This window comes from Peromyscus leucopus, chromosome X (genome assembly GCF_004664715.2).
Source record: "Peromyscus leucopus breed LL Stock chromosome X, UCI_PerLeu_2.1, whole genome shotgun sequence".
Classification (NCBI taxonomy): Eukaryota; Metazoa; Chordata; class Mammalia; order Rodentia; family Cricetidae; genus Peromyscus; species Peromyscus leucopus.
Genome location: NC_051083.1, coordinates 34,739,343 through 34,761,201, shown reverse-complemented (window position 1 = coordinate 34,761,201; position 21,859 = coordinate 34,739,343). Strand labels below are relative to the sequence as shown.

The 21,859-nt window shown below is 39.8% G+C and overlaps 1 protein-coding gene across 7 annotated transcripts in view; it reads left to right on the top strand.

Annotated features, from left to right (window-relative positions):
* The first annotated feature begins 3,835 nt into the window (after positions 1 to 3,835).
* Rps6ka3 (ribosomal protein S6 kinase A3) overlaps positions 3,836 to 21,859 on the top strand; it is a 102,522-nt gene continuing 84,498 nt past the window's right edge. For 4 of the 7 annotated variants that reach the window (XM_028873226.2, XM_028873225.2, XM_028873227.2 and 1 more), the window contains exon 1: positions 4,228 to 4,310. Coding sequence is in view for 1 of the 7 variants with exons in the window: in XM_028873229.2 (XP_028729062.1) it covers positions 4,242 to 4,310 (69 nt within the window). In the remaining 6 variants the exon portion in view is untranslated. Of the gene's footprint in view, positions 3,855 to 4,208; positions 4,311 to 21,859 lie in introns of those variants that run through there. The other 3 variants (XM_037199054.1, XM_028873223.2, XM_028873229.2) reach the window with 3 other exon arrangements.

Sequence of the window (21,859 nt, the reverse complement as noted above, 5' to 3'; positions counted from 1 at the left end):
CTGTAGGCATTCACAAAAGGCTCAATGTTAAAAGATAATTCTAGAGCAGTGCTGCCCTATAGAACCATAGTGTGAAGCTTAACAAGAAATGAACTAGTTTATAGGTTTCAAAAGGTAAAATCAAACACAAGGTGTTGGAGTGGTGCACCCCTATAATCCCAGTACTCAGGAAACAAAAGCAGGAGGATCACAAGTTTGAGGCCAGCCCGGGAGAGGTAGTGAGATTCTGTCACAAGGCAAATCAAAAGTGAACTTAATATAATGAATTGTATTTAACACAAGAGAGTCATAGTATCATTTCAATATACATACAGTCAATACCAAAATATCGATGAGATACTTTATAGTCTTTTCTTAAGATACAGCACACCAGAGCATCTTTTTTTTAAAGACAGGGTTTCTCTGTCTAGTCCTGGCTGCCTTGGAACTCACTTTGTAGACCAGACTGGTGTGGAACTCTGGAACTCAGAGATCTGCCTGCTTCTGCCTCCGAAGTGCTGGTGTTGAAGACATTAGACACCACACCCAGCTGATACTATGCATTTCAATTTGGACCAGCATACCTTTCTTAAGGCTCAATAGCCACATAAGGCTAGTGGCTTGCCATCTTTGCAGGTTTGAAGGTAGGAGGCACCTCTTTGAATAGCAAGACTTAGAGTTCTTCGTTAGGAAAACAAAAGTAATCATTCAGGGCAGCATCAACTATTTTTTTTCAAAATCCTGTCCTCTCGCGGTTCCCTCTATCTTGGTGCCTGCTGGAAACAGGACTTCTGAAATATAAATATGTCTCGAAGGCTGTGATGCAAGGCCATTTTTGCTGGCTGTAAGTGAGGTCTCCAGAAACAAAGAGAACACATAGCTCTTCTTAAAATTGAAGTGTTTGTGCCCCAGATGAAACTGAATTCTATTCAGTGTATTAAAAAAAAGTGACTCCTGGAGGCAAACTGAATAAAGTCAGAGTAATCTGGAGAAACATAACCCCAGCCCATGGAAACAGTGGCATGATTCATGCCAAATTCCACATTCCAAAGCAACCCTCCTGCTAAGGCCATTGGACACAGAGTATGTGTAATGGTGTAGCCCTTCAGGATTTACCCTAATGAAAAGCAAATAAATAAAAGTGTATGGGGGTGGCGCGAATCCTGTACTCTTAGCTGATTTTCCCCAAGTTACCCAAGCAAAGAGGATGGTTGCACTACTCTTGGATCTAGTAAAATAAATAAATGGGGAAAACACTCCCCCATCATTTTCTTTTCTTTGGAGGCAAAAAAAAAAAAAAAAAACAGGTAGAATTTCATTTTTCTGCACCAGTCCACGGTTTAAGTTGATCCTATGTGCAAGAAGATATCTGTGGTAGTAGTGTTTAAACCCAGTAGTAGCAGTCAATTTAACGTTCATTTCCCGCAATTAACCACCGCTTACATTACTCCAGTTTAAAAGTTATTACAGGCAGGGCCCTATGGCACTGGCCTGTAATCCTGGCTATTTGGTAGTCTGAGACAGGAGAATAACAAGATTTAAACTTCACGGAGAGACTGAGACCTTGACTCAAAACAAAGCAAACAAACAAACAAACAAACAAACTAGGCTTGGGGATATAATTCAGTGGCAGTGTTTTCCTATCCTGGAGGAGGCCCCAAGGTCAATCCAGAGTGCTGTAAAACATAAGATTGAAATAAGTTACCCTGGTTGGTTTTCAAGATAAACAGAAATCAGTAAAAGTTGGTCTTGAAAATCGCAAACAACATGCTTTGTTTTTATTTTTTGTTGCTTTGACTTATTATGCAGGTGTGTGCACATGTGCACACCAGTTTGGGAGATCACAGGAGGCAGTTCTTTCCTTCCACCATTTTTGTCTTGGGGGTCAAACTCAGGTCATCAGGCTTAGCCACCAAGTGTCTTTACACACTAAAGCCTCTTGTTGGCTCAAAATGCTTTTTTAAAATATGGTTTTTTATGGGAGTAATTAATGCCAGACAGTGTTTGGGCACATAATTTAGGCATTCTGCGTATAAGTGCAAAATAATACATAATTGCCTATCTTCAAACTTCTGTGAGCATGTTTTTACATCAAGAAGGTGCTGCCAACTAACCTGAGTTAGGGTCCTGGTTGGATTTGCAGCACCCGAATCAAATATGGTGACAAGCATCTCCATGTGTCCCTCTCCTCCAGATTACTCAGAGCCTGCCTAGTTGTTGATCAACGTGAGCTGTCCCAGAGTCCAAGGCTGAGGGAGAGAGCTCTCAGCAAGAATTTCCGGCTGCCTTCCCCAAACAGTTGGAGCTTTCATCCGATGAGGTTCCCAGGCCTGGAGGGGCACACTGCAGATGGCAGCCCAAAGAGCCCAACACCTGTCTCTGGCGGGCCAGGCAAGAATCCTCGCTCACACATCACAGACCTGGCCAGCTGGGCGTGGATCTCTAAGGTCATTCTCACACCTGCCGAAGGGAGGGAGGCGAGAACTCTCCAGGTGTCTGGATCCCCAGGATGATTAAAGGAAACTGTTAAAAGGCCAGCAGGGAGAGCGCAGCGGGGGGACGCGCTGTGGTAGCCAAGCGTGGGAGGTTAGAGATGCCTTCCTCCAGGCCTCAGGGATTGAAGAAATCAAGCTGGCCTGAGATTTCCCTGGGCTTTTTTCCCCCCTTCCCGATGCAGGGCGATTAGCCAGAGGCTGCAGTAGCTTTCCACTCAGCTCAGCGACTTTCACACTTTTCTACCCAGGCACACAACAGCGCGCCTAAGCAGCAGGCGCGACAAACCCAGTATTGAACCTTCCTGGAACCTACTCTGAACGTCCAGGCCTTAATTCTCAAACTCTTAGAATTCTGCGGCTCCGATGCCTACTGGGGATTGGGTTCCCTTAACCCAGGGCTTCCTCTTCTTGGGCAGGAGGAGGAGTCACAACCTTCCCCTCCCTTTCTCCTCCGCCTACGACCAGCTTGATTTAAAAAAAAAAAAAAAAAACCTAATCTTTTATTTAAAGTCAACGGAGGAGCAGGAGCCCTGCGCTCCTGCCTACAAGATATTTTTACTAACTCCTTAATCTCTGCCAAGGAGGGCAACCTTAAGGAACCTCTGTTTTCTCTTCTTTGAAGATTTAGGTAGCAAGGGAGGGGTGTGACAGTCTGGGCTGAAATTCGAGGGCTCAACGCACTTGGGAAGGGTTATTGGGGAGGAAGTAGGATCGGACAAAAAAAATCCCAAATACTAACAATTTAACACAAGAATCAACTTTAAAAGCTTTGAATCAAACTGGGAGTTGAACCTACATGCAGCTGACTCCCTGGCACGAAGCCTCTCTAGTCCCTGTACAAGCCGGAGGAAAGGGGTCAGGTGAATACTCAGCATGTGACCCCGAAGAAGGAGTCTTGGGCCAGGAGGGGACGTGCCCATAGCCTAGGCGCGCCCACGCGCACCCCTGGAGGAGAAAGGCCGAAAAGACATCTCCCGCCTCCGCCCCGGGCTGCTAGCACGGGACTGCGCCCCCAGCGCCCTGCCTAGCTTCTCCAGCTGAGCGCAACCACTCTGCTCTCCCAGTCTCAACGAGCCTCCAACCTGCTTGGACTCGTGGCAGTTAAAGTCACCCAGCCTCTCGTCCTTCCTGCATTGCCCATTTCTCCCCCACCCCACCCCCCAACTCCCGCCAACGCCCCCAAATCTCTTGGGCTCGCCCTTCCTGAAAGTAGGCGAGGCCCCGAAGCTGAGGCTGGGGAGAAGGAGGAGGAGGAGGAGGGGAGGGGGTGGGAAAGGGGAGGAGCCGAGCGTAGCGGCCCAAGGGCGTGTCCTGCACTAGCCACGCCTCTGGGTGCGCGCGGTGGTGGTGGTGGCCGCCCAGCCTCGCTCTGAGAGACAGGTATCGCTTAGACGCCATGTTGTGAGCGGAAGTGGGGGAGCGCGCGGCGGTCGCTGTTCTGCTGGGAGCGGGCGCGGGAACCGGCGGGGAGGGGAGGGGGGGGGCGGAGCCGTAGTCCGGGCGGCGGAAGGAGGAGAGGAAGAAAGGGGCGAGCCCTGGTGCCTGGCGGCGGCGCGAGGCTCTCACTCCGAGTGCGGGCAGCTGTGGCCAGGCGCTGGGCGGTCGGGCGGTCAGTGTTGGCGTCGAGCTTGCTCTCGGGAGCCGCCGCTGCTCTGCTGCTGCTTCCCGACTCTGCCTTGCGCTCGAGCGGCGAAGGAGCCGGGCCGGCGGTGGGGCGGGTGGGGAGGGAGGAGGTGGTGAAGGCGGCGGGCCGGGGAGGGGGGGAAGATGCCGCTGGCGCAGCTGGCGGACCCGTGGCAGAAGATGGCTGTGGAGAGCCCTTCCGACAGCGCTGAGGTGAGTGCAGCCGGACGGCGGGGCAGGCGCGCCCCTTCCCCACGCCCGCGCCGATTAGCTCTCTTCCCTGGGGCTGCCCTTCGACCATCTTCTCCGGCTCACATCTTGTCCCGGGTGCGGGATTCTGCTTTGGGTCGTTGGGGTTTGCCCATCTGTCTATTCCTCCCTCCCTCACCTCTCCTTAGCATTTTTTTTTGGGGAAGGGGCTGCCGGTGTGGCGGCGCGTGGGGTTTGGAGTGGGCGCTGAGGCTTTGCAAGAAGCCGGTTTTAATCAACTTTGCGTGGGGGAAGCAGGAGGCAGAGCGGGAGCCGGCGGGGAGTTGGGAAGTTTGGCCCTGCGGGCTCCGGGGGCTTCTCCGGATTCTTAGCGACTTTGGGGTAATGGGTTCGGTTCACCCTGGATCCAAGTCTTGAGTCTGGCCGAGGGAGGGGGTTACTGCAGAGAGACGGGCGCACACAGGGCAGGGTGGTGAGCCATGAGGATTTTGAGTAAGGGGTACAGGACTGAGGGGTACTCCCTATCTGCCGCAGCGCTTTCTGCTGCTGCGAAAGAAAAACGGGACGCCTCCGGTCCCCTACTCCTCGGTTTTTGAGGTCACTGAGTTGTAAGACCCCGAGTATAACTTTGTTTCCTGTCGGTGGAGGTGAGTGGGTGAAATTCAAGATCAGCGGTTGTTGTAAAAGGCTATCTGGTTTTCCTCGCCCGGGATCTGGTGACCATCCCTGAGATACCCACCCCAGTGTCAAAAAGCCCAAACAATATACCCAAACAAGGCAAAACAGAATTTCTGCGGACACATCCCAGCACTGAGCATTTCGCAGCCGCCTCTGTCCCAGAATCAACTCGAGATCTGAGAAAATAATACAGACAAGATCCATTCCAGGGTATCAGCGCTCCTCTCCAGAGTGGAAAATCAGTTCCTGATGGTGGCGCGTCTGTGATTCTTCTTTCTTGACTTTTCGCTGCCTTCTGTCCTCACAGCGGACTTTAGGGGATTACAGGATGATAGGCTGGGTGTGTGTAATAGTTACTGAGCGAGTGACCCCATTTCTGGAAAGCATGACTGAAACGCGGGGGTGGAATCGGGCAGGCTCTGATGAGTGGTGTACTTGGCGGCAGCCGCTGCCCCTGCCGGCCTCCGCAGTATGAGAGGTGGATAGGGTTACTGGTTACGTCAGTAAAACTCAGGCTCAGTTTGGTGCGAGATGCGGGACACTTATATTCTCCAGGAGGGGGAAGGGGAGGAGGACAGGAATCCTTTCAAATCGTTTTTCAGGTTTTTCTCCCTAGTCACTCCATTGCCATATAAAAATATTTACTTGATCTTCCTAAATGCAGGAAGAGTTGTAATAAAGCATGAGTCCGTACTTAATATATTTTGCTACTAAATAATGTCTTTAATATCTAAATGCTTCTCGAAAATATAAAAGACATAGATATTTAAATATCTATTTAAAAATATTGCCATTTTTTTAAAGGAAAGGCCAGTGGGGGGAAAAAAGAAATGGTGTTTTTAAGACTGGCAGAATTACAAGAATTTCATTTAAATTTGAGAGCCAATATGATTCTGTAAATCTTTAATAACAGTTAAATTTAGAATATTTAATCGCCATTTGAATGGATACTGTGAAAAACCGTATGGCAAGGGAGCTTCTTCATTTTTTTTTGTTCAGAAAAAAAATTGCATTTAAAAATACAGCTATCAAGGTGGTTAAAATGTTCCCAAAGTACTACACCTGTCAAAGACATTATATATGCTTAGACTCTGCTTTTTAATTTAGTGGGTTTTTTTTTCTTAGTATTTTGGAGACAACCCAGGCTGGCCTGAAACTCACTATGTAGACCAGGCTGGCCTTGGTCTTACAGAGATCTGCTTGCCTCTGCCTCCCAAGCACAGTGGTTAAGGCATATGCCTCCATGCCCAGATATGAGCCTGCTTTTTAAATATACACAACGATTACGTTTCAAAATGAATCCACTGATGAATTAAAAATGATCTGTTAAAGATATACCTCAACAAACTGCCTCTAGGTAGTTTGTTTCCTTTGGTTGTTAAATTGTAATCCACATTTTTTTCCTTGGCATGTGTCAGTATGCAGGTAGAAATCATTTAAAATTCTACTTTATCTTTTTTCTGTATAGTATGCATTAGATAAAGAAAATACAAGCTTACTTATTTAGCGTCTACTATATGCAAAGATATTGTGGTATATTTGCTGTTTCATTTTATCCTTCCTGTAACCCAGCAGAGAGGATTGTGGTATCCATTGTTACAGATTAGGAAACTAAATTCAGTAGTTAAGAGCACAAAGATTATAAATAGTAAATGGCAGAGCCATAATTTGAAGCCAGGTAGATACAATTTGTGTGCTTTGCTTTATTTTAGAATAGATGCTTCAAATCATTTATAGAAAGAGTCAAGGCATAAAGAGTCAAGATCATGTATTCTTCATAAGCAAATATAAGATCTGATTTGTAAAAGCATCAATATATGTAATATATATTAATTAATACACATAATGTTTATATATATATGTGGGTGTATGGGTGTGCTTGTGTGTGCATGCTTGCATGTATCAGTGTCATGTTTTCCAAAGCCTGGTGGATAAGATTCCACAAATTGTAATTTCTAATTTTTTTTTACTATTCTAGCATAAAATATGTCCGAGTTGCCTAGATTTATTAAAAGTAGACTTCAACACACTGCCTTTAGATACTCTATTTCCTTTGGTTGTTAAGCTATTGCAGGTAAAATAGTTCTGATATGATTTTAAAATACTGAAACCAGTGAGAGAAGAGTTGAGAGTTTTCATAAAGAGCTAATATTGATACCCATTATTATGCCATCTCCTCCCCAGTAGACTCACATCTTGGAATAATTGTATTTTACCAGAGAAATATCAGGGTTTCTAAAGAAATATTTGCTTGAGCAAATGCATCAGAAATTTCCTTTCCATGGTAAAAGATTTTAAGGTTGGTCTGTATAGGATTACATTTATGGTGTCATCACTAGATAGACTGAGCTCTTGAAAACAAACTCTTTTTTATTTCACTGAATCCTCAGCAATTAACATAATGCCTGGCACATACATATTATGAACTCAATAAATGTCTGCTAAGTGAATTATGAAAGTCAGGAATAGGGTGCTTATGATTCTTAATCTATGTTCTTATTTTAATTCCTCATTGAACTATGAACAATTTTAGAAGACCTGTATGCCTCTAAAAACAGTTTCTTCATTCCTTCACACCAGCCTTCCTGCTTTAAGACCTCACACAAGTTTCGTGGTGTGCAAAACAAAAACCCCTTGTGGTTGAACTCAAACATGGGTCATAGCATGATAGGCTAGAAGTAGGCCAAATGTTTAAGGCAAATTTAGGATAATGAAGTACTATGTAAGCAAAGTCGGATTATTAGAAGATAAAAAAATCAAAATCACTTCCGTAGTAGATATTCAGAAGTTCTTAAAGGATTACTTTAAGTTGCAAGTACTTCTTTATTTGATATTTGACTGTTTAGGGAGTAGATATCAAGGAATTGTGGTTCTTCTACAAATCTATTGCCACTGCTGTCAGAGACAAATATCACTAGATGACCAGCCTAACTTAAAGTATATGATCTTCCTTAGTTGCACTAGAATTGGGATAAATGCTAATCTAAATAGAAAACAATGTAAAAGCAATAAAATGAAGGTTATTTTTGCTCTTTAAAAAATACTCACAATGCAATGTATTGTATATAATATGAACAATGTTTTTTTTTGTTTTGTTTTGTTTTTGTTTTTTTTTTTTTTCTAGACAGGGTTTTCTCTGTGCAGTTTTGCGCCTTTCCTGGAACTCACTTGGTAGACCAGGCTGGCCTCGAACTCACAGAGATCCCGAGTGCTGGGACTAAAGGCGTGCACCACCACTGCCCGGCAAACAATGTTTTTATACAATGTGTTGCATAAAAATAGCCACCTTGACTTCCTTTAAGTAACAAGTACCTAACAGGCATTCAAAAATACTATATTTGATAACAAAAAATAAGAACTTTGTATTGTAGATTTAGTGAACATGCAGCCATTTTTAACCTCAAAAATTATACAGTAACCCTTATTATAATAAAGCATAGGTAGCGGGTGGTGGTGGCGGCGGCGGCGCACGCCTTTAATCCTAGCACTTGGGAGGCAGAGCCAGGCGGATCTCTGTGAGTTCGAGGCCAGCCTGGTCTACAGAGTGAGTTCCAGGAAAGGCGCAAAGCTACACAGAGAAACCGAGTCTCAAAAAAACAAAAACAAACAAACAAAAAAAAAACAGCATAGGGTGTCTACAGTGCTTCTAATATGTATTATATAGATTTCTTAAGTTTAATCTGTTCAGAAAGTGTTTTATTCATCTATGAATGACTTTGAACAAATGTTTTATTAAGTTCTTTTCTATTTCCTGTTTCATTTTTACCCCTTTTCAGGTTTTTTTTTTTTTTTTTTTAATTTCCCCAAGTGAAGATCTGAGGCGAGGACACATACTACTTTTGTCAGCTGTCAAGTAACTGTGACACATTACTGAATATCATTGTTTTCAGTGATTCTGATACAGGACAATGTGTTTTTTTTTTTTAAATCTAGAAACCTGCTTTATTTTGGCAGCCATATCCTGTGTTAGAGTGTATCCAAAATGTGAAACTTCCCATGTTCCTTTGAACTTTAAGATAAAGAGAGAAAAGTGTTTATTCAAAGAAGCAAGTATAGGCACACTTGGCCTTTTCTTTACTACAATTTTGGAAATCACAATAAATATATGCTAATTTTACATAAGAAAATGACATAATTTAGATGTGCACTCCTGAAACAAGGATTTGACTTGGTAAGTTGTAAAATAAATAGAAGTGTAGTAAATTATTTATCTAGAAGTCTGAATTGAAGAATTATTCTTAAAGTTTTTTTTTATTATCATCCACTAAAAAATTCTTATCATTGTCACAGTTAACAAGATTTATTCTATCCTTCCATGCTCGAGAACATGTATAGTGTACCAGGCTATAAATGATGGGTGAAGTCAGAGTGGCCTAATTCACTCATTACACATTGGATACTTTAGGCCCAGTGGCTCAGATTGTAATGAAGGATAATAACATTTGCTTGTCTCTCTAATGATGCATAAGTATAATAGTGTTCAATTGTTAAGGTATTTTGGTGAAAAATGCATTTTAAGCCGGGCGGTGGTGGCGCACGCCTTTAATCCCAGCACTCGGGAGGCAGAGCCAGGCGGATCTCTGTGAGTTCGAGGCCAGCCTGGACTACCAAGTGAGTCCCAGGAAAGGCGCAAAGCTACACAGAGAAACCCTGTCTCGAAAAACCAAAAAAAAAAAAAAAAAATGCATTTTAAGCCTTGAAATACACCAGCACAAGTGTGTGTGTACCTGTGTATGTGTATTTATATCCTATTCTCTGAATTAATATCATACAAAAATTAAGTGATTAAGTTTTAATACATAGTATTAACACATCCTCATACCCACCAGTGTGTTGTTTAGATTTAATACAGTGACTACTTGTATTATGAATTTGGAACAAACATCAGTTACTCAGATAGCATGATATATCAGTTTAATAGCAAAAATCATAAACACAAAGAAAAATAAAAACAATAAATCTTGCTAAGTAAAATGTGTCTAGATTCAGCTAAATAAGTACATTCCACAGATACACTGTACATATTATAAAACAAGTATAGAAGAAAATATGCTCATATTAGCATATAATGATCATTTAGTACATTTGATCTACTCTAAGTGAATTAATTAGTTATTATTTATAGTTAAGAGTTTCAGCTTTATCACCTTGAAATTTAGAAGGAACTTTATGAGATCACTTGCTTCCTGACAAAGTGTTTTTTTTTTTGTTTTTTTTTTTTTTAAATTTGGAGCTATAAAGTCCTGTGTTTTGAGTCTTGGCCTTGCCTCTGAATAACTTTCTAACCATATCAAGGTTTTTTGCTGTGTCTATTCTTGAATCTTCAAAAATAAGTATAAAAATATTGACTTCAGAGTTGTGATGAGAATTAAATGAAATGATAATGTGTGTAAAATAATTGTATACTCTGATTTGTGTTTATTAAATAATACTTATAAATGACTTGCTCAAAGAACTGTCTTCTTGGATATTTTCTTCCAGAATTAAGTAAAGCAGGTCAAATTGTTTATTTGATTGATCATTTTAAACAGAATCATTGTAATATCTGAATATACCTATAAAGGTAAGATAAACAGAAATCTCTTCAGTCTTGTCCTTTTTGTGTTGTTCTTTGCAAATATTATCTTTAAATACAAACCAATAAAGAGCATCATGAAGGACATGTAAGGAAAAGGAGGACAGAAAAGAGTATTCCCTTTTTAAAACTGTTGAAACCAGAAGGTGTGTTATAAACTGGCATGCCAGGTTTTTTTTCTTAGAGATAAATAAAATGATAGTAGACCTTATGCATGATGCTGTCTTATTATCAGTGAAATACAGGATGGCCTGTACATTGATCTCTTGAAGATAATGTATTTGTGAAGAAATAATTAGTCAATATATAGCATCAATAGATAGAATTTTGATTTTTTTTTTTTTTTTTTTTTTTTTGGTTTTTTTCGAGACAGGGTTTCTCTGCGTAGTTTTGCGCCTTTCCTGGAGCTCACTTGGTAGCCCAGGCTGGCCTCGAACTCACAGCGATCCGCCTGGCTCTGCCTCCCGAGTGCTGGGATTAAAGGCGTGCGCCACCACCGCCCAGCTAGAATTTTGATTTTTTAAAATATATCAAAACAAGGTATACACATATTTTCATGATTTAGGCTTAATCAGTTCTTGTTTATTTTATTAGGGAAATTAATATAGTATATCTCCCTTCCCATTATTGTAAGTATATTTATTTGGTTATTGAACAGACCATGGATAAATAGGATTTCCTGTCTAGAAATGTAAGCCTTTGGATTTTGTCTGTTGTGAGGTGTTGGTATTTTAAAAACTTTAAATACTATAGAGTATTTTACAGAGAAAACTCTAGAGACACTCTTAAAGTCTCCAGAGACTCTGGGATTGTTATTAAAGGATATATGTGAGCCGGGCGGTGGTGGCGCATGCCTTTAATCCCAGCACTCGGGAGGCAGAGCCAGGCGGATCGCTGTGAGTTCGAGGCCAGCCTGGGCTACCAAGTGAGTTCCAGGAAAGGCGCAAAACTACGCAGAAAAACCCTGTCTCGAAAAAACCAAAAAAAAAAAAGGATATATGTGACCCAGCAATCAACTTCCCCCTCTAAAAAATAAGAGCACATGACATCAGTAAATTTAAAAAATGTGGAGTTAAATGAGATTAACCAGTATCTTTACTGCATAATTTCTGAGAATGTTAAAGATGTTGTACACAGTGAAACTGCAAAACAGTATTTGAGCCAGGGGTATATAGTGAGATCCTGTGTTTATAAAACAGATAAGCAAAACAACAAAAATTGTATTTGAGACTTGATGTCAGGGTCCTGTTTTCATGAACCACCTATTGGAATCTTAAACAACACAAGTGTTTTACAGAACAGTTTCAGAAAGTTCAGTACCTTCATTATTGCCTGTAGAAGAGCTCCTATTATTAATTGACTATACTGAAGCTTTTGACTTTGTCAAGAAAATTTTCATTTCACTTGTAATTAAAATCTTTCTAAGTTGTACAATAAATTTCCAACTCATTAGTGAACTAAAATTTAAATATAAGATGTCTCAGTGGGTAAAGATGCTTACTCACCAAGCCTGATGACCTGAATTCAATCCTGGGGCCCACATAGCAGAAGGGGATATATATATATCTCCAACTCACATAAATTGTCCTCTGATCTCCACACATGGGTATGCCATGGCACATGTGCACTATAACTTGATTGTGCCCCACTCACAGCAAATAAATGTTAAAAACACAAATTTTTAAATAAACCTTTTTAAAATTAAAGGTTTTGATTTGATTTTTGATAATCCTTAGTTATATAGTTCTTTAATATCAAGACTTTACTAAATTACCCCTATGTTAACTTCCTCTAACTTTTGTCAGGTATTCACGGTTTTTAATTTTTTTTATTTTCAGATAAGATCTCAGTGTAGTCCAGGCTGGCCTCAAATTTGCTGTGTGGCTCAGAGTAGCCTAAAACTGCTGATCCTCTAGCCTCAGTTTTCCAAGTGCTGGGATTATATTTGTGCACTACCATGCTCAACTTTAAAAAAAAAATAGGTGGGTTTTTTTGTTTGTTTTTTACTATGTGCCACTTTATTCTTCTGTTAATCTTTCTGCCACCTCACATTCTCTCTCTTTTTTTTTAATTAACTGCTTCTAACTTACAGTTAGTAGAGGGTAGAAAACTAGAGTTAATATGATGGAGCCATTTTTACATGGGAATATTTTGATTTCATTTTTTAAATTCACCAAATAATGTATATTGGTGAAATTATTAAGGCAACTCCACATAGTTAAAAGGGAGGTTTATTTTGTGGGGTAACTCACAAGTGTAGGGATAGGTTACAGGGTCTGGGAAAGAAAGGTATAGTGCAGTCCAGCCGTGTTCTCTGGAGAACTCTGCTCGGTCTACCTCCAGTGTCCAGGAACCAAGAGAGCCGGCATATCCAGATCTCAAGAGGACCCCGCCTTGTAGGCGTGACAATTACCGAAGCCTCAATGGGGGTAGTACTTCCAGGTCAAAGCTGAAATGGCTACCCACTACAATGTAAAAGGACGTCCTCCACCTTCTGTTAGACTCTGTCCATTATGTAGAGCAGGGGTGTCCAACTTTTGATACTGCAGCTTGACATTTATAGATAGCACATAGTTATCTATGGAATGTGCAAGTGTAGACATACCTAGAGGATCAGGTATTTACTGGACATACTACCTAATAGTAAATGGTAATTTTATGTTTTGGCATACCATAACAAATGGCTCGTTGCCTTCTCTTAAAGATGTCAGCTACAAAGTAGAATGTGAATGAAGTAACGACTAGGCAGCTATAAAGTGGAAACCTAGCCTATCTCCCTACATGTAATCAGGTTTTCATACTATGGATCCAGTTTTGTTCTTGGGAGATTTTGCTGGTTTCCCAAATATTAGATATTCTACACTTAGGTATCAGTCCAAAAGCACTTTTATATTTCTTTGTTCTTCTCCAATAATAGAAGTAGTGTTACAGGCAAAGTAAGTTAAAGAAAATTTCTTCATCTTAGCTAATACAGTCTCATACATACTTAGGTGTTGACTGTTTTGTTGACCATATAAATTAATTTTTATATCATCATCTTACATAGGATGATCTTTAAATCTGATCTGGTCATCTAGTTTTATGTGTGCTTAACTCTAATCCTTTGGTTCACAAAGCTTGTTGTAGGAAACTTAGTTCAGTCATATGATATGTGTTAGAAGCAAGTATCAAATGATAGCCTGAAGCAAAAGACCATTTTGTCACTAATAAATTGAACTGCATCTTACATGCAATGGTTGGGACAGAAATCTTTGTTCTAGGGTTGGGGATTTAGCTCAGTGGTAGAGTGCTTTCTAAGGCCCTGGGTTCAGTCCTCAGCTCCAGGAAAAAAAAATCTTTGTTCTAAAGATCTTCTTATTAAAACCCACAGTAAAATCCTCAACATTAGAATGTTATTTATTTCTACACATTTGGGATCAAAGGTGGCTGTTTTTATTTTTTATTCTGAAAACAGTATAAAATAATGAAGATTTACTTTTAAAAGAACTGTTAGCTGGATATAGTGATACATACATGTAATACTAGTTCATGGGAAATGAAGACTTGAGGATGAGGTTTAAGGTCATCCTGGATTACATGTATCAAGTTTAAGACCAGTCTAAGCTATGTGAGACTTCATCTCAACTGGAGAAAAAAATGGATCCGGGGATATGGTATGGTGGATAAAAACAGTTACCATATAAACATGAAGACCTGAGTTTGAATTTGCAGAACTCATTCATGCAAAAGCCAGATTTGTAGCGTGAGCATTTGTATGTATTTCCATCACTCCTACTGGGAGGTAGAAGGCAGAGAGAGAAACAATCCCCTGAAACTCAAGGGCCAGATGGCCTGGCTTGTGCAGAGGAGAAACAACAGAGACCTAGTCTCAAATAAGGTAGAAGGGGAGGACCTTTAGAGATTGTCCTCTGATCTCCACATGTGCACTTTGGCTTATACATACCCACACTCTTCTCACATGCACATGCATACATACACATTGTACACACACACGAGCATAAATTAATTTTTTAAAACTGAGAGGGGTCTGGGGAGATGGCTGAGCAGTTAAGAATGCCTGCTACTGTTCTTCCAGGGGACTGGACTTTAGTGTCTAGCACCCATGTCCTTCATTGGACTTAACCACCTGTAACTCCAACTTCAGGGGATCTGTCGCCCTCTTCTGGCTTCTGTGGGAATCTATATGCACTTGCAACCTCCCATGCTCATATAAATAAAAAAACAAATCATTTTATAAAATTAAAACTTGTAGCTCAGTACCATTCAATATAGTATTAATGGTGGATTATTAAGCACTTGAAATACAGTTGGTGTGGCTGAAGAACAATTCTAGGGATGGAACATGGGGCTTCACATATGCTAGGGAATTGCCCTGTCACTAAGCTACCTCCAAGCCCTGAATTTTCAGTTTAGTTTAAATAGTCACTTGTGTTTATTGTCTACTATATAGACCAATGCAGTCATAGGTTATAAGGATTTGTATGAATAGAACTCCCCTTCTCCTTCTAGTTCAGTGTTCAGTTTCCTGTTCTCCTACTTCTTATTTGTGTTTTGAAATGAACAGAGACTAAGGCATTTTTCTAAATAAAAATATATTTGATATACGTTTTTCACAATTATTCAATTATTCCTTCCCTAGCCTGATGATTTTTTATAAGCCTCCTTAAGTGATGTATGTTCCCAATTCACCATTCTCTTTAGTAGTTTTGCTGATGTCATTTCCTGTTGAAGCAGTGAGAATATTTAGCTATCAAAATGTAAAAATTATAAGTTTCCTCTTGTGGACTAAGCTGTGGACAGAAGTATTAAATAAAATAGGGCAGAAAATAACCATTATATTCTATATTATTGAATGAAAAAATGCATGGTAATTTATATTCTCTACATTCTACTGTGCCACTTAAAACTAAAAGTGGGTTTAAGTATCTTAGAACTTGAAACTTTTATTTTAATTTAGTATAGAATTTTGGAACTAAGAACAATTTAGCCCTATTCTATGTAAGAAAACTGAGACCTAGCCAGATGTTGTGGCACACCTTTAATCCCAGCCCTTGGAAGGTAGAGGCAGGCAGATCGCTGTGAGTTTGAGGCCAGCTTGATGGACATAGTGAGTTCCAGGACAGTCAGGACTATGTACAGAGACTGTCTCTCACATACACAGACACTCGCACACAAACACACAGAACTAAGACCCATTCAGAACATCCCATTTCACTAAAATACATTTTTCTATCCACTACATTCATAATTTAAAGGTAATTATTTTAAAACTGTCTGAAATAGAATAATTTAAAGAGCCACTATGTAAAAATTCAAACATTTTTCTCTTCTATTTGTTAATTTTAACTTTGTTTGCTTTGTCAGAATACTAAAATCAATTTTCCTCAATTTTATTTTGTAAATTTGGAAAATTCAGCCAGTCCTGAGGGTAAAGAAACAGCTTGGTAACAGCCCTACCTGCAATCAAATAGTGTGTCAAGGTCACTACTCTCTTTCTCCTAAATGAATGGACTCTCACATCTACCAAATGCCCTTTGGATTGGGTACTTGGTGTGTTTGAACTGGAATGAGGGATATTGTTATTCTTATCTGGGGAAGTTGAAGCCCAGAGGGAAAGAAACTGCTCATAAGATTGCATAGCTAGTTAACAGGAGCAAAGATTCAAACCCAAGTTTCACAGATTGCAGATTGCATTGACTTTCAACTGAGTTGGCATGCTTGAATTGAAAACATCCAGATGAGTAATGCCATCTAGATGAAATCATCTATAATGCAGAAAGTATCTAAATGGTTTGCATAAGTGGCTGTATTTGTGAGAATGTAAGGAGGTTAATGACTTAGAAAGATAGGCACCTTCTCATGTATGTGAAGTCCTCTCAATGAGGTCGATGGAGAATATGATCCTGGCATAAATTAGGAATGTTGTTCATAATAGAAACAATGTCTATGTAGTCAGGAAAGTCAATAAAAATTAATACTGCTTTGCAATACAGCCTTTTTAAACTAGCCTGAGTAAAAACATTTCACATTATATGGGAAAATGCATTCAGATTTATAAACAGCTATGTTACCATTGAAACAAAGTATCTTGTATTTGAGGTGAGGAAGAAGGAGGCTATCTAAACATTATTGACCAGCTGTCCTTATAGAAGCCCCTCCATAGGAATTTGAGTAAATGTGGCTTGCTACTTGCAGTTTTTAATAAATCATTACCTATTGATATTTGATTGCTCTTTCAGAAAAAAAAGGCCCATAAGATACTCTTTTAAAGTGCCAGGAAGTAGGATCTGCTTCAACTAATAAGCAACAACAACAACAAAAAAAACCTTAACACTTGAAAAAATAAAGTTATGTTGCTGTAGCATAAGAAAAGGAAAATTTTAAAGTTATGCAATCAATGAATTCTTTTATTAAACTTTTAAATAAGTCAAGTGGCCTTAATTTTTGAGATAGAAATTATAGATTTACTATAAGATTTACCCTTATAAACAACGTGTAATAAAACATTGACTGAAACCAACTTGGGGAAGAATCAGTTTATTTGGCTTACACATCCTGGTAATTGAGGGAAATCTGGATCTTTGAGGGAAGTTCAGGCAGAAACTCAGTCAAGACCTGAAGCAGATAGAGGAACAGTGCTTACTGACTTGCTCACCATGGCTTCTCAGCTTGTTTGCTTATACAACCCAGGACCATCTACCCAGGGGTGGCCCAGTCCACAGTGAGCTGGACCCTCCCACATCAGTCATGAATCAAGAAAATACCCTCTTAGACATGCCCACAGACGAATCTGATAGAAATAATTCCTCAATTGAGGTCCCCTCTTCCCAGTTAACTCTGGTTTGTATCTAGTTGACAAAAAACTAACCAACACAGTGACTCACTCTTACTATAGTCACAAAATTGTGCATCCATTACTTGTCTGATTCTAGAACATTACCATTACTCCAAGAAGAAATGCCCTACTCATTAACAGTCACATTTCCCCACACTTGCTGGCAACCACTGATCTATTTTCTGTCTTTATAGTTACCTATTAGATCCTACAATAAATGGCCTTTGTATATGTTGTCTTATGTTTTCAAGGATCATCCATGTTGTGTAGAATGTATCAGTGCTTCCATCTTTTCCCCCACATTGTATGAGTATGCCACATTTTTTTTTTTACTCATCAGCTGATGGAATTTGACTTATTTCAAACTTCTACCTTTTGATTATTATGAATAATGGTATCAATGTTTGAGTAAAGTTTTTGTGCGAGTATGTATTTTCAATTATTTTATGTATTAGAAGTAAAGTTGTGGAGTTATGTGATCTATGGTTAACATTTTTGAGGAATTGCCAAACTCTCTTACAACTTATTTTCACCATTTTCCATTGCCCTTAATAGTATTTCTCTACGTTTTCCCCAACATGTGTTACATTTCTTTACTGAAACTGTCTGTAGTCAGTATAAAGTATCTCCTTGTTTTGATTTGTATTTCCTAGTAACTGATGGTATTAAGGATCGTTCCATTTGCTTTTTGTCCTAATTTCTGTGCTTGTTACTGATTTAGACATTTAAATGGTTTTTTTCTCTAGAGAAAAAGAAAGTGCCCTATATGTCTATATTCTCCAAAACTTTCCCTAGAACAGTAGGTTTTCAATTGGATTCATAAAGGCCTAGGTTCTATGAACATGCTTTAGGTTACCTCATCACCTAGTACATTTTATCTAAGCAGGAGCAGAGTTCCTTGAAGAACACAACATAGAGCTATAGACTGGTTATAGAAAGCTACAGATAATTCAGAAAGTACTCTTGAGGGTGAAGGCAGGGAATAGCCCTCTAGGTCTTGGAAACTCAGATTTTTTTAAGCAAAAATATAGAAATACGTTGATAATCAGAAATAGTCTAAAAAAATCTCCAAAGTTAAGTGTATTAAAGGAATTCTTTTTAAGAATCCTTCTCAAGACAGGCAGTTGTGGTGCTGCCTTTAATCCCAGCACTTGAGAGGCAGAGGCAGAGGCAGGTGGATCTCTGTGAGTTCAAGGTCAGCCGGAACTACAGAGCAAGTTCTGGGACAGCCAGAGCTGTTACACAGAGAAACCCTGTCTTGGGAAACAAAAACAACCACAGCAAAAAGAATCCATCTCAGTTACCTCTGTCTTTACTTGCCTTCTTTCCTTCAAGTTCCTGCTAGCAATTGGTATAATTCAAGAGAATAACTATAACAGTGGATGTTGGTTTCGGTAAAAGGGGAGATTGCTTACAGAGAGAAATAGTATAAGCAAGTTAAAAATAAGATATGCCTTGGATCAATAAAAAGAATGTGCAAATTAGTTTTAAAATGTTCTTTTCCTCTTGGCTCCCTTTAGTGTGTGTACTAAGTGATAATGAAGTAAGTAGAATTCTTTCCTTTGGTTTATATAGTCTAAAAATACCTGATTTGTCTGGACAGACAACCAAAATAGCATAAAACAAGCTAAATTGATCAGGAATACAAACAGATGTAATTGGATATTTAGAGGAAAATTATAATCATACAATGTAACAGCTTTCCATAGTAGAGTTGTAATGATGATGTGAAAACTAGAAAACAAATGTCATTTTTAATATAAATATCACTTGGGAGAAATTTCTGGTTATGCCAAGATATGGAAGAACCCTATAGCTCCCAGGACTTTTCCTTCCAACTGAAACTCAACAAATAGGACCAAAAACAGTGGAGCAATGGAAAAGAAGGCAAATTGCCTGAGGATCCTAAAGGTAACACAAGTAATGTGGTCTCTGGGTTTTCTTACTGTTTCTCCATATATCACAGACAAGATGCTAAAGGCACAAAAAGCTCAAAGAAAGCTCCATCCTCTTTAGCCAAACAGTTGGGGAAAGGGCAGTTGAGTAAGACTTGGCAGTTCTCATTCTAATCTACCCTAATACTGACAGGAATAGGGAACAAGTGGCAGTGTTCTGCTTTTCCGGCAATAAACAAAGTGGACAGTGCTTTGGTTCCCTCTGCTGGGTGACTTGCAGACTGTTCAGGAGGCTGGTTTTTCCCCATTCCTACCCTTGTAAAAGGCAGTTGATTTTTCTCAGTGTACTGTCAGCAGTAAGTTGAGCCTCCACCACAAACCCCAGATAGTAAGACTTAAAGTAGTTAAAGGCTGGGATAGTTTACACTAAGCTTCTACCTTCCCCCCAGAATCAGCCAGGCAGAAGAAGATAGCTGGAGGCAAGAGTACTCAACTGTTTCTCATCCCTGCTAATGTCAGTGGGCCTTAGCAGACAGCTGAGCCGCCACTGTATCTGGCAGAGGGTGAGACTGATTAGCCATCCACTTCGTCTTGTGTTCCTCCCTTTGGTTAACTCTCCTTGAGGAACTCTTTGAGAAGATAGGCTTTTGGTTCTTACCTTGCTTCCCAAGAGCCCAGAAGAAAGGTGAACTCACAGTCCTAACCATTAGGCATGGAGGTGTTTAGAAGTTGGTAGTTCACTGTCTGGAACCAAGCATATAGCTGAATACATCTGCAAGAGCATTTGAGACATTGTTCCACTATTGCTTGGGTAGTCTTGGTAGTCTCCAGAGAATAAATCGAGCTGCCCTCACACTGTACCTCAACATGGGATTGTCTGCCAGAGTATATTAAATTGGATTGGTTAAAATGCTTGGCAGAGCCAGGCGGATCTCTGTGAGTTCAAGGCCAGCCTGGACTACAGAGTGAGTTCCAGGAAAGGCTCAAAGCTACACAGAGAAACCCTGTCTCAAACAAACAAACAAAGAAAATGCTTGGCATATAGCAAAAAAAGTCATCTGGGTGGTGGTGGTAGCACATGCCTTTAATCCCAGCGCTCAAGAGGCAGAGGCAGGCAGATCTCTGTGAGTTCAAGGCCACCCTGGTCTATAGAGTGAGTTCCAGGACAGCCAAGGCTACACAAAGAATCCCTGTCTCCAAAAAAATTCAAAAGCAAATACTAGAAAAATCAAATACTGGGGAAGAGCTCTGGCCTTAAACATCTCAACTGAAATCAAGCAGAAAAAGATGTCACCTTTTTTTAAAAAGCAATGTAAATTCATTTTTAAATGAATTTTGAAAAAATATGAATTTGTTTGAAAAATGAATTCTAGATTAATTCAGTTGTGTGTGGGGGTACTTTTGGGGTAAGACTACAAAATAAAGTGATTTTTATGAAAATGTTTTTTAAAAATCTAATGATCATATAGTAAATGTAAAAATAAAAGTCCAGGTAATTTTTTTTTCATAATCACACCAAAATAAATGTCTGGCCTTTGAAGCCAACATGATGGTATTTCTCATTTGAGCTTCTGGAAACCAACTAAATAAACCTGAATTAACTCAACCCAAACAATACATAGATTATCTAATTTTGGGTTTTTAGCTCTGAAAACGGGAGAGGATGCTTAGGACAGGGGACTCCTCTAAAGCTCCTCATATGATATTTGCCCTAAAAAGTAAACACAGGAAAAGAGAAGTTGAAATTTACTGAATATCCCGTAAGGTTGTCTAGACTGAATTTATCACAGCTTCTGGTGGATTGAGTAACTCTGGATTGGAAAACTGAGGTAAATCACTTGTCCAAAGACACCTGTAATAAAGGGCAAGCCAGGTTTTGAAACTTGATGTGGCAAAAATCACAACTCGTGATCTTTTTTACTACACTGTTTTCCCAGAGTTGTATAATCACAGGAGTCATCCAAGATGCCCATTTTAAAAAAAAAAAAAACAAAACTAATCCATGGAGCTTCTGAAAAATCTGATTTTGTTTCTGTGTGGAGGAAGTCCAAATATTTTATTTTATTTTGTATTGTGTTTGTGTTACTATAAATTGAATGCAGGGCCTCACAGATACTAGGCAAGCAGTCTACTTACTACTGTAAGTTAACATAAAATTTAACTAATTCTGGTCATTGTGCAGGGATTGGAAACATGCCATCTATTAAAAAGAAGTAGGGCTTGGGAGACAGAAATAGAATTAGGAATCTACATAGGAGTTATTTAAAAAGTTGGCACTGCACCAGTTTCTCTGCTAGTAAAATACTGTAAGATTGGATTGTGGAAATTATAAGATTGCATTAGAGGGCCGGCGGTGGTGGCGCACGCCTTTAATCCCAGCACTCGGGAGGCAGAGCCAGGCAGATCTCTGTGAGTTCGAGGCCAGCCTGGGCTACCAAGTGAGTTCCAGGAAAGGTGCAAAGCTACACAGAGAAACCCTGTCTCGAAAAACCAAAAAAAAAAAAAAAAAAAAAAAAAAAAAAAAAAAAAAAGATTGCATTAGAATCCTTAATCTGTAAAGAAAACCCAT